At 44.0% G+C, this 13,008-nt stretch overlaps 1 protein-coding gene across 1 annotated transcript in view; it reads right to left on the bottom strand.

Annotated features, from left to right (window-relative positions):
• The window catches only part of EPB41L1 (erythrocyte membrane protein band 4.1 like 1), a 117,616-nt gene that overhangs the window by 26,453 nt on the left and 78,155 nt on the right, over positions 1-13,008 (bottom strand). The window contains exons 11-14 of the mRNA XM_044664350.1: positions 11,964-12,139; positions 10,851-11,005; positions 9,099-9,134; positions 6,976-7,179 (exon numbers count right to left, since the gene is read on the bottom strand). Of these exons, the coding sequence (XP_044520285.1) occupies positions 6,976-7,179; positions 9,099-9,134; positions 10,851-11,005; positions 11,964-12,139 (571 nt within the window). The remainder of the gene's footprint in view (positions 1-6,975; positions 7,180-9,098; positions 9,135-10,850; positions 11,006-11,963; positions 12,140-13,008) is intronic.

Consider the following 13,008-nt stretch of genomic DNA (forward strand, 5'->3'; position numbering starts at 1 on the left):
ACCTACTCTATTTGGAGAGAAGAGCCCTACTGGATCCTTTTGGTGTGTGAAGTAGAGAGGAGGCAGCCCATCGGACAAAGCCTCTAATGTAGTCTCCCAACAGGAGTGAGAATGATCAAGCCCGTCTGCAGCAGACTATGCCTCTCTTCACACCTAGTAGTCCTTAGTTTGACTCTGCAAGCTATCAGAGATATGGTAAAGTTAGATCTGAAGATTTTTAAAACAATATAATCTTTGCACCATAAGAAACAATGAGCTGGCTAATTTAAAAAAAAAAACACTTTGTAAGAATTACACAGGAACAGTGAAATGAGTAGAACCAAAATGAGAGAACATTATATACACCTACAGAACTAATACTGGAGAAATAAAACGTGGATAATACTTCCAGAAAGTGAACTGAAAGGGAAAACATGAAAGACCTAATTTGTATAAATGTGTCCCAGATGATACCTTCTTTGATGCCAGGAGAGTGGGGAGAGGCGGGGACACTTGTGGATAAAATCTATTAATAAATAAACAAACAAACAAATAAGTGTGTGTATATATATATACACACACACACACGATATAACCTTTATTAAAAAGCTTAAACTACTCCTCCTGAGAGGCCAGAAAAATTGAAGTTCCAGATTCTTTACTTTGTCAGAAACTACTCAGCATCGGTAGACCATGTGCCCTGAGCGGTCAGAATCCAGGTCCAGCTACCGCTAAGTACCTCTAGAGACTACAAGCATTCACCTAGAGGTCTAAAAGGCCAAGGCTAGGAATATTAATATCATCTGTGGCCACAAAGGTCTTTTCTGTGCAAAGTTACTGGCTAGGTTCATCTTCGGCCTCATCAGCATCATCTCCTGTCCTGCCAGGCCAACCAGCCAGCACTTGCTAGCCCTATGCTGAGAAAGGCTACCCATGAATAGAAGGAAAACTTCGAGGCTACTAACAAGGTCATATTCCAAGCCAGGTAGGTCAAACAAGCCACAGACAAACGAGAAACCTTGACCTAATGGAGAATGCTCTCCATGCTTCAGTGGAGACCCTTTGGTTTGGAGGGGGGTTGCCTAGACCACACAACAAAGCTGGGACAAAAACAGGAACAAGAAAATTGTAAATTTAATAAGGACTCAGACTGCCATAACACCTGCATTGATAAGCTAAACTATTTGTGAAACACTGGCTGAAAGGTCTGCCTTAATCACAAATTCAGGGGCAAGTTGGGAGGAAAGCATCCTGGGCCTACGGACCTGCCATTTTCATGAGATCCCTTGAGCAAAAGATTAGAAAGCTCAATCACAGACACTAGCTGTCCATTCCCCAAAGGGACACAGCTGGAGACCAAGATGAATTGGGCAGATTTGTTCTGGATAAAGTAGTACTAGACTCAAAAGGTCAATCCTTGGGAAGGAACAGTACAGCCCCACAAAGGGAAAACATCAACGTAGGTGAAGAAAGAAGAATATGCTATAATTGGGTCCTGCTGAGGGATGGCAAGGTGCTTCTCAGTGAATTTAGTCAGAAATGCTTATATCTCAGTCAGTCTCACTTTGGCACCATGGAGGCTCAAGAGATGGCCCCACTCCCCTTCCACTTCTCATTCTGCTGTAGTCTGGACTTGGTGGATAGACTAGGTTTTTAATAGCAGATCTTGTGGGGGAGGAAAAACACTGAAAGGAAGGGGAGGGGGTCCTCAATAAGACTGAATTAGGGAGATATGACCCCAGGTCTATATATACCCAGGCAGCAGAAGCCAGCACACAATATATGGAGAACATGCTGCCCCTTACCATGGAAGAAACTTGGATTGGTTTATATGAATGATCTGATCCATTCCACTGCACCTAAGCTCATCCCGTGCTTTGTTCTCATCACCAGCTATGGAAGTAACTCCTTTAAATAGAAGATCATATCACTAAGGCCACTTCTGGGCTTTCTCCAGTGCAGATCTCATTGGAAACAGACTCTGCCACTCGGACAGGAAAATGGAAGCATGGATCCTAAAATCCTGATGTAGCTAATGAGCATAATAGACAAGGCACTGGAATTGGGAGACAGGAAGACCTGAGTTCAAGTCCTGTCTCATATATTTCTTAGCTATATAACTCTGAGTAAATCATTTAACTTCTTTTTTGCTTCAGTTTCTTTAGCTGTAAAATGAGGAGGGGTTGGACTTGATGGACTCCAAGTCCCTTCTAGCTTTAAAGTGTCTAGTCCAACCCTTAACGAAGCAGGAATGTTCTAAGATTTCTGAAAGGTGGTCTTCCAACTCGTACACAAAGACTTCTAGTGATGGAGAATTTACTACTTCCTCATCTTAACTGCTAAAATCATTAGTTCTCACTGTTAGAAAAATTTTCTTTACACTGAGCTAAAAAGTACAACTCTTACTCATTGCTCCTAATTCTCCCCAACCATCCCTACCCCTGGCCAAGTAAAATGAAAGCCAAATCCCTCCCGCACATGACAGCTCTTCAGTGACTGAAGGAAGCTATCTTGTCTCTTTTCTATCTTTTCCAGGCTAAACAGAATAGTCAAAGGGAAAAATGAGACTAACTAGAAAATGGATCAGAATCAAGCAAAATCGTGGAGGAAACAAAATGAAGGCCTCCGGAGATTCCTGAGGCACCAGTAAGAAAGAAAAATCTGTTTCTGCCTCCCCACTTCTCTAGGGTTTGCCTCTTCTCTTGGATGGACCAAGAGCTCTTCCTTTTGTCTGCTGGGGGTGGGAGTGAGGAGGGTACTGCAACCTGTTCTTGACAATGAATAAGGCACTAAGAGGATAAAGCTACCCCTGCTGACCCATCCCTAATGCAGGGTTTGGGCACTGGGCCAGTGGCCAAGAGGAGCATATCTTATAAGGAAGTGTCTTGCTACTCTCCATTCCACTGGGAATGCAACCCACAGGGAGCCCAGGAGTCAGGGTTAGACAGCAAAGAAAGGGATACCCAGGTCTTCTTGACCTCAGGCATGGAAGCCCAAAAGATTCACTGTCTGCCTGGGTAGGGGAATGGAATGGAAGGGTAGTACTCTTCCAGCAGGGAATCTGATAGACCCTAAAGGAATGCAACCTAGACCAGAGCTAGAGAAGGAAAGGGGAAAAGAAGTACTATAATTCTCTAGATCTTGGAGCTTCCCAGAGCCTCCTGAAATTAAGACAAGTCCTCAAGGACTGTGGCCATCCCAGCACCCCAGTGCTCTCAGTTTTGAGCAAGTCCTGCCTGTTTGACCAGTCTCTGGTAAAGAAATCCTGTCTACTCTCTCAGTCCCACCCTAGAAGTCAATCTGTTCTCTTAGGGGATGGGACATTCAAGCTGCCCTCTCCTCACAGACCAGGCTTGAAAGCTTTCTGCCTCCTCTCTGGTCTCTGGTTGAGAAGAGGAGAGTGGCGCCCTCCCCAGATGGGTACATAGACAGGTCCCCCCACCCCATCACGCCTGAGAGGGTGACAGACAGTGAAGAGGCCCCAGGAGAAATGGAAAGTCCCCCGGGGGGCAGAGGATGGACAGTAACCTCAGGAGATGACGCAAGACTTTTCTGGGTGAATGACTCCAAGCCTAAGGCAATTCTTGGCTCCAGCTGGGAGGCGTCCTCTGTTCTCTGGCTCTGCAGGGGAGGAAGGTCCAGGGCCCAGGCAGAGGGAGAGCAGGGGTACAGGGAAAGGAAAGAGGGAAGGAGAGATGAGAGGGAGAGATACAGAGAGAAAGAGAGAAAAAGACGGACACACATTCCATGAACAGTTAGCCCTTCCTTACATGGCCCTGGTTCAAATCCAACTGTATAAAGCATCTTGTATAGAAGGTCCAGGGAAGGCTATTCATAGCTGACATTTACACGATACCTTAAGGTTCACAAATAAAGTACTTTCAATCTTTACTCTATTTGATCCTTACGACAACTTTGTGAGTTAGGAACTTCTTAGGTATTATTTCCATTTTAAAAAATGAGGAAGGTAAAACTCAGGCAGGAAGAATAATAATAATACCTCATATTTATCTAAGACTTTAGGTTTACAAAGTGCTTTACATATATTATTGTATTTTTAGTTTTGCATCATCCCTGGAAGGTGGATGCTATTATTATACCCATTTTACAGATAAGGAAGTGAAGTTAAATGACTTCCCCGCAGTTACAGCTAGTGTCAAAAGCAGATTTGTCAAGCCCAAATCTTTCCTGACTCCATCCTATCCATTAAATCACATTGCCTCTTTGGACATAGCAGGAAAAGACCTTGAGCAGGAGGTAGCGGAGGAGAGAGGACGTCAGAGTTCCTAGTCCATCCTCATAAGTGATCCACAGTATTAGGTTACCTGGGGTAGAAATCCTTATAAAGGTCCCAAGGGCTGCACTTGACACCTGTTAGGATGGCTCCAGAATCAAAGATTACACGCACATTTCAGGTAGCTTTATTCCTGTTCAAGTATTAGAAAATGGACAGATCTCTTTCAAAAGGTTTTCCTCAGTGGCTGTATGTGTTTGTGTTTGTGTGTACACAAGATTGGCTTCATGACACTTCAGTTATTACTCAGACTCAGTTAAGAGTTCAGGAAGTGAACTCAGTTCCTTCCGTTTTGATTTCCTATCCTTCCTTCTTCCTCATGGACCACCAGAATTGGGGACCATGAGGTCATGACTGCAGGTAGATTCCAGGGTGAAGGCCCCTGAAACCCCAGGATGTTCTCTTTCTAAATTCACCCTCTGAAGCCCCCTGGAGACCCTTCAAATGCTAGCAGGATCCCTGGATCCACTTTGTAGACTGCCCACTGCCATCTGAGATGCTACCTCTCTATAATTCAGCTATACTGTCCTTCTTTCCCCCAATCCTCCACTTTTAGCAACTTAAGTATCGCTCAAGTACTCCCCCTGTCAAATTTCTTCCCTTTCTGTCAAAGGATGTTTGGTTCTCAGGAGATGCCCAAAGCTGAGGGCATCGTCTATTCCCTGCTCCAGGATTTTAAAAAGTTTACTATCATACATATTTGAGCTGTCCCCAAAGTCTGGCTGGTACCACCACAGCCTCAGCCCCACTCCCATAATCCCTGAGGGGACGAGGCTGCTGACAGGCTAGCTCAAGAGTGGGAGCCAGAGCCAAGTCTGGACACCAAGCCTTACCCAGCACTGAGAACACAGTGCCACGGCTGACTGAAATAACTCCCACTGACAGCCGGGTAGACGCAAGTGTGACAACCAGTCCAGATGCCACTTCACCGTTCGTACCTCCAGGACCAGACTTCCATCCAAATCAGTCATGAGTGCCTTCACAGGAACAGCTCCCATGCCACCACCTAGTCAACCCCTTTGCTCAAAAAGCCTGTCTCTGATAGAAGTACTAAGCTTGGAAGGGTTCAGGACTACCTAACTCTTACAATGTTGGTTTTAAACATTAGGGTTTACCTCTTGGGCTGAGAATACCCTCTGAACATTCCAAGTCACATTAGGAACTTCTCACAGTGCTTTACACATTAAATTATATACCCTGAAGGTATTTATCCCTTTGGCCTATATTACTCCATTTAGGGGAAGCTTTATTCTCTGCTATTCAAGTAAGGACAGCAAATTCTCAGTAATCTGGCATAATAATACCAACTCACATTTCTTAGTCCTTTATACTTTATAAATCACTTTTCAATCATTCATTCACTTATTTATTTAGAAATCCTTACCTTCTGTCTTAGAATTGTTATGTTATTGATTCCAAGGCAAAAGAGTGGTAAGGGCTAGGCAATCCGTATTAAGTGACTTGCCCAGGGTCACACAGCTAGGAAGCATCTGAGGCCACATTTGACCCCAGGACCTCCCATCTCTGGGTCTGGTGCTCTATCTGCTGATAGCTGCCACTACAAATCACTTTTCTCACAACCACTCTATGAAGTAGTTTGTCCAAATTGCTACTACTTTCCCAATAGGGAAACCAAGGCCTAGAGAGAGGAAGGGGTCTTACCCAAGATCAAAGGTAGGATTTAATTCCAGATATTCTAACTTCCATTCTAATATTCTGTTGAGGTTGGGAAATGCTGAGTTAATTTAAAACTCTGGTTAATAAATATCACATATCCCGTATGTAGCTCAGAAATCTTTAAGGCATTAATAGATATATAAAATTTAGACTAAATCTAGATGCAGCATAATTTAATCTTCTTTCAGCTACTTAGAGAACTTCATATGTAAGAAAGACTCATCACATAGCTAGGAAGACAGTATATACTATAATGGATAGGACTTTGGAATGGAATCAGAAAGCTAAAATTCAACTTATTTGTTGACCTTGGGCAAGTCTCTTCAGCTGAACCTCAATTTTCAAATTTGTAGAATCTACCTCCAAGGAGTATTGTGATGTATGATAATGATGATGGCTATAAAGAGCTATACAAATATGAGCTGTTATTATTTAGGATTACTGAATGTCAACAATGGTTATATAGTGGTACTTAGTAATCCTGCTAAATTTTAGAAAGTTCCTTTTGCAAAACAAACTAGTAAATGTTTTTAGAATTTGTTATAGAAAGCGCTTAGAATGCTAACTTGGAGTTAAAAGCATGGGGTATAAAATCCTACTTTTTCTCATTTCCAATAGAGAAATTGGCACCTGTACCCCAAAAATGTTACGCTATGTGGGTAATTTCCCACCTCAAATTCTTATTAGCTATTTTTGGCATGATTTTTAATAAATGTAGGCATCAAGAGTTTAACGGATATGCTAGTTAACAGAGATTTCTTGCTGGTAGAATGCTGAACAGTAGAAAATACATTGTCTTTTTAGCTCTAAAATTCCTTCTTCAATAAGTCTCTCCCACCTTCATGCCAACATCTCAAATTTCAACATCAAGTAAATGAATCCCTAGTGCTTGACTACATCCTTTTCTTCCACTAACGATGACTGTTATGGGGCATAGGATAAGGGCAATAAAATCTATGTAAATCCATCCCAATTCCCACACCCCATCATTTTTTTTTTATGGAACCCAAGGCCACAGGACCCACCTCATTAGCTTTCTCGGGAGTTCCTTTAGGGGTTCCTTCTTCATGCTTGGGGGAAGATGAGGCTGGTGAGGAAGGCAGCCTCCGCTCACGTTCCCAGTCACGATCCCTATGGATCAATTTGCTATTGGGCTCCTTCAGTGTCCTCTTGAGTTCATTGATGCTGGCCTGGTGTTTCAGCAGTACATCCTCTGGTTTATCTAAGAACTTGGGAAAAAGAAAGCAAGTGAGTTATGAAAGGAAAGGATCTCTGAATTACACTAGTTTTCCATTCCAAAAGCAAGGAACAAAGGGCAGGGAAGAATGGAAAAATCAGAAGCTACAAGTCTCTATTCCTATCCCCTAGGTGCCATTTCCTCTATGAAATATTTCCTGATCCTCTCAATTAAAAGGGAGTTTTCCTTTCTCATTTATTCTGATCACATTTTACTTCCTAAAAGATACTTGTGTAGCCATCTTATTCCCTTAACTTAGCTGCAAGCTCCCTTGAGGAAAGGGTCTATGTCATTTTTCTGCATCCTCTGAGCTTTGCCCATAACAAGTGCTTCTAAGGGCCTTTTAAACTGAGATATCAGGAGTAGGGACCAACAACTCCAGCATTATGGCATGAGATCAATAATTAAGGAGAGAAAAGGCCAAGGCATCTGACCGTTGGCTGTTTTCAACGAGGCTGGAAGTAGTCACCTGCTTGCTGTGGGGTGCAATGTGAGGAAGAATAGCAATTTACATTTATTTTTATATCCTCAGGAGGTCTTATCTACAAAGTTATTTAAGAATGCTCAATTCATCACAATCCTATTCTGCTGGTTCCCAAAAAAAAGGTCAGCAAATTCCTCTGAGAAGCAATCACAAGATCACAGACCTAGGGAGCTGGCCTGAAAATACTGTTAGCAGCCTCTAGAGTAAGTCTCTGGAGTGATGGAAATCTACTGCTGAAGGATGATAACGGTAATTAGACTACACTTAGATGACACTTTACTATAAAAAAGTGCTCTCTCTATATCACTGATTTTGATCCACACAACAGTGTGAGGGAAAGAGTTATTTAAAAATTTTTTTTATTTACCAGTTATATATATTAACAAATGTCCACACAATTTTCCTAAGTTATATGATCAAGCTTATCTCCTTCCTATCCTTCTCTTCCATGCTCCCGGTGCAGGCAGGTGATTTGATTTATGCATGAATTATCATGCAAAACATAGGAAATAGAGTAATTATTACTATTATTATTATTCCCATTTTACAGATTAGTAAACAGACCCAAAAAAATAAAGTGACTTGGCCAAAGTCATATAACTATTAAGTGATGGAGCTGAAAACCAAACAGGCTCGCTCTCACCACCAAGCCACAGTACAAGTATTGTGATTAGAAGGGGAAAGTGGGCTTCCCAAGAACAAAAGGGCCCTGCCTTAATGCTTCTGTCTTTCCACAGTAAGCCCACTGCCTCATTTCCCCAAAGGTAGCACTCCACAGTGATGGTGAGTCCTCAGGGAATCTTGGAAAACCAAGTGCCTTGGTCATACTCATCTGAATACCTCCTACCTCTTTCCCTATACCATGGGACAGGACCCCTGTACTAGGCATAACTAGAGTTATGGCAGCCAGCTGAACCTCTGGGCCTTTTAGAGTGTTGAAGGCCTCCACAGGAGAATAAGGATCATATTCCCTCCCCTTCCAGCATCTTCAAACTTAACCTTTTCCAAGACGGCCAAAAGACAAACACAAAATTTGGCGACGAACATGTTATGAAGGGGCAGGGTTTGGTTGCAAGCAGGAGAGGAGCTGGCTCTAGTTGAGGAAACAGGAATTAAGAGGGAGGTGAAGATGAAGGAAGAAAAAGAGAAAGGAAGACTAAAGGAAGAGGATGAGGACTTTACTGAGTGATGGGCTTATGAGGGCAGAGAGCAGGCAGGCAGCACAGCAATGGGCCCTTTCCCAGGAACAGAGATGACGTTCCCGACTTAAGGGCAGAGGTGATGAGGCCCGGCGATGGCATGTGGGATGTCCTGAAATGAGAGGGCACACACGGCCCTGAGCTGAAGGCAGAATGGTACACAGCAGGTGGGGGGATGCGGGGCAGACACGGACCAGAAGGAGCAGGGGAGAATGATGCAGTCAGTACCTCCTGCTTGTGCCTCGGCGTGGTTTCCTGCTCCGGCTAGCAGTACGTGGTGAGGGAGGAACCAGCAGGGTCAGTAGAGGGATTACATTAGACACATCTAGATTCAGGTCAAGTGGGGTGATGAGGTAGGGAGGGAGGGGACCTAGGTCACCAAAAAGCATTCATTTGGGGCTACCACCAATGGCAAGGTGGAGAGAGCGGGAAGCAGGATCGGTTACTTATAAATGCTTCATCTGTATATACTGTATATATTTATGAGGCATATACATGCACGTGTATGGACAACATGTAAAGTCTCACCACAGAGTAATGGGAATGGGCCCTTGGGCACCCATAAGCCGTGGCACATCTGGGTCAGCCACGGAAAGGCCGTGTCCTTGGGCCACTGGGGAAGGGTTTGGCTATATGTCACAGGAGAACACAGATCTCTGGCTTGATAGTTTTGCCTTATGGAAGTCCCAAAAGAGTGTCACCACTTTAAGATACCAGCGTCAGCTCTGGGGGGGGTTTGGGGGAAAGGCAATCATGTACCTGCTTGGAAGGGCAGATATGGCCTCTTAGGGATCTTCCCTGAAAGACTGTACACCTGGGGAGCACAGGAGACCTCTTTTGAGCTCCAGCAAAGTCTCCTCAGGAGTGGCAAACCCCTGCCTATAGACCTAGTAGTGCAGATATGGGCATCAGACAACAGTGATGCCCTTGTGCAATCTGTGTGGGCAGATTAGGGTTGTATGATAAGCTGCCACTATTATTTAAACCTTTAGAGTCTATTTTTTTTAACCCTTACTTTCCATCTTAGAATCAATGCTAAGTATTGGTTCCAAGGCAGAAGAGTGGTGAGGGCTAGGCAATTGTAGTTAGGTGACTTCCTCAGGGTCATGCAGCTAAGAATAGTCTTATAGTCTTTTAAAAAAGTAAATAGTGCTGATTACATGATTTTGTTGTGGGAGAAAAACACCCAAGTTTGTAGCAGGGTCTCACCCAAGAATGAGAGACTTAAACTCCTTTTTTATTTCAAGTTTTAGTCATACATATTATTTATATTTACATTATTTATTTATTTTCTTGGGCCCTTGCCTTCTAAATTAGAATCAATATTGGGTATTGGTTCCAAGGCAGATTTGTGGTAAGGGTTAAGTAGTGGGGGGCTAAATGACTTGCCCAGGGTCACATAGCTAGGAAGTGTCTGAGGTCAGATTTGAATCCAGGGCCTCCTGTCTCTAGGTCTGGCTCTCTATCCACTGAGCCACCTAGCTGGCCCCATATTTATGTATTTATTAAGCTTGATATTAAAGTTCAGAACAAAAAATGGTAAACTAAAAAAAATTATGTGTGAGTTCTTTTAAGTCCATGAATATAATAGACTTAGGTGTTTTTTTCTTGGCAGAGATATCAATGTTATATGTGTAGAAAGGTCTCTTTATGCATGAGGTCATGGGTGTCAATATCTGGAGGTACAGAGATGTACAGAATATGCCCAGAAAAATGGGGGCCTACGTGCTCTGTGTACGTTTGCATGTGTGCCCACCTCTCCAAGCACATGAGAGTCCCTCTCCCCTTCCCAGACCTGGGGTCAGGTATTATCACCTACATAACCCACCCAAAGGCAGAGATGTACCTTGGTGGAGGGGGAGAAGCCAGTTTCATGAGGAAACAGAAAGGGCAGGGCCCAGGGTGCACACGCCACATCCCAGATATGGGGCTAGGTTCTCCTGCACTCAGGGGTGGAGAGAAGGGCTTAAAGTCTCATACCTTTAGCTCTTTGATCTTGGTGGGGGTCCGGAGCTCCCCTTCTTCTGTCTCTGACTTTCTCCTCCCACCACCATAGTCTCCATCTTCTTCATGCTTCTCAGCCTCTGGCCCCACATCATGATTCTCACTGACGGAGGCCGGTCGAGAAAATTCTGCTGGGGAATGATGGCAGGCAGGTAAAGAAGGGATCATTCCAGAGCAAAAGCTAAAGACCCCTAAAGTGCGGGTAAGGGAGCCAAGCACATCTGAAAGAGATCCTTGCCCATTGCCTTGGGGGAATTAATTCATCCAGTTCTGGGATTCAAACTGGCCCCTTGTCTTGGCCTGGAAAGCAAAACCTCATCACAATTAGGAACATTGTATGTGCTTAAGAAATGTCCTTTCATTAGGCCTCAGACACTTCCTAGCTAGGTGGCCCTGGGCAAGTCACTTAATCCCCTTTGCCTAGCTCTCACCACTTGGAACCAATACACAGTATTAATTCTAAGATAGAAGGTAAGGGTTTAAAAAAAGAGAGAGAGAGAGAGGAAGGGGCCAGAGGTATCACCAAATTGCTAAAGGGATCCATGACATAAGAAAGGTCAAGAATCCCTATCCTAGAATAAAGTTCCTTTCTTTAGCCATCACACTCTTTCACAGCCAACCACATTAGCCCTGTCTGATTCTATCCTCCCCACTGTACCAGCCTTTATCTTTCCCATGCTCCCCACGATACATGCTATATACCAGTCAAACAAGCCTATTTGCTGATCCCCTTGAAAAAGATTTCTATCTTCTACATTTGTGCCTCTGCACAGACCAGGATGCCAGGAATGATCTCTTTTCTCACTTCTGCCTCTTAGAACCACAAGACCCCATCAAGATCCAATGTCAGACCCCTGATGGGCCTTACTTGACTCAATAACCCAATAACCTATTCCAGAGGTATTTGCCTTTTAGACTCACAAGTGGCTAGAGAGCTCCCTACCCCACAAAAGTCATATGCTCCAAGTGGGGGAGGGTTTTCATGCATAGGTAAGGAGCTTGGGACTATTCTTGGGCTAAGCTGGCACCACTGCCTGACTATCCATCCCTCATTCAGATGCCCAAGTGCCTCCCAAATTTGGGGCATACCTCCATCGAGGCTTCGAGACATGGTGTACCGTTTGCTGGAGGAACGCTCGAAGAAGGGTGCAGGCCTGTCAATGAGGGCACTGGCCTGCCGGGTCTGTGCCTGTGTCCTCCCACTGTAGCGGAACTTGGAACCCATCACCAGGAAGCCCTTTGGTGGGGGCTCAGGAGATACTAGCCTGTATTTGGGGTATCGGGTGTGGTGGGAAGGTTACAAGAGGCACAGGAAGAACCCAAAGTTACAAAAAGCAAAGTATTTGTTAAGTTGCTATGTTCTAGTTATCTGTGCCTGTCTCTGTGCCTAAAATCCCGAAAAGCTCCATGAAAGGAAGGCTCATCATACCTTATCTAAATTTTGCCTTTCATGCAGTAAGGAGCTCAGTGCTTTGCACCCAGCAGACACTTAATCCTAAGAGCTCTTAGCTGGAGGGAACTTCTGCAGAATTCTTTAGCTCAGCTTTTCCTAAATCCATTTGAGGGAAATGGTGCTCCCAGAATACAATTTTAATTCTAGCAACAATTTCCTCTGTCAAATGTTAAACATGAAATTATGTGAAAACCAAAAATATAATTTGAAGCGATGAAAATAGGTCAAATTTCTTCTATTTCACCCCTGAAACTTCCTGATTCTTCCAAGGTCACACAGCGGAGAACTATACTCCTAAGCCTTTGTAAGACTGCTTGTAAAGGTACATGAACATATTTTAAGCTCTGCCATTCCCCATTGTTCTGCAGGCAAATGAGTCTGTAAGCACTGACTTATTCCAACATCTTCATTTAGAGGGAAGGAAACTGAGGTCCAAAGAAGGAAAGGGACATGTCCAAATTCAACAGCAGAGCAAAGAAATGAACCTGAACCTCCCAGGTTCAGTCGTGTATTTCCCTGAATCAACAGAGTAGACACTTGCACTTGGCCTGTGGACCCTTTCATCCTTTCAGGCGAAGAGAGGAAGTTCCAAGTATGCTAAGTGAGTGGGGATGTCTGGGCAGCAATAGGCCCTTTCCTGGATCCACCATAGTCCTGGATTTATCTTCCTCGTCCTGCCCC

Source organism: Gracilinanus agilis, chromosome 2 (genome assembly GCF_016433145.1).
Source record: "Gracilinanus agilis isolate LMUSP501 chromosome 2, AgileGrace, whole genome shotgun sequence".
Classification (NCBI taxonomy): domain Eukaryota; kingdom Metazoa; phylum Chordata; class Mammalia; order Didelphimorphia; family Didelphidae; genus Gracilinanus; species Gracilinanus agilis.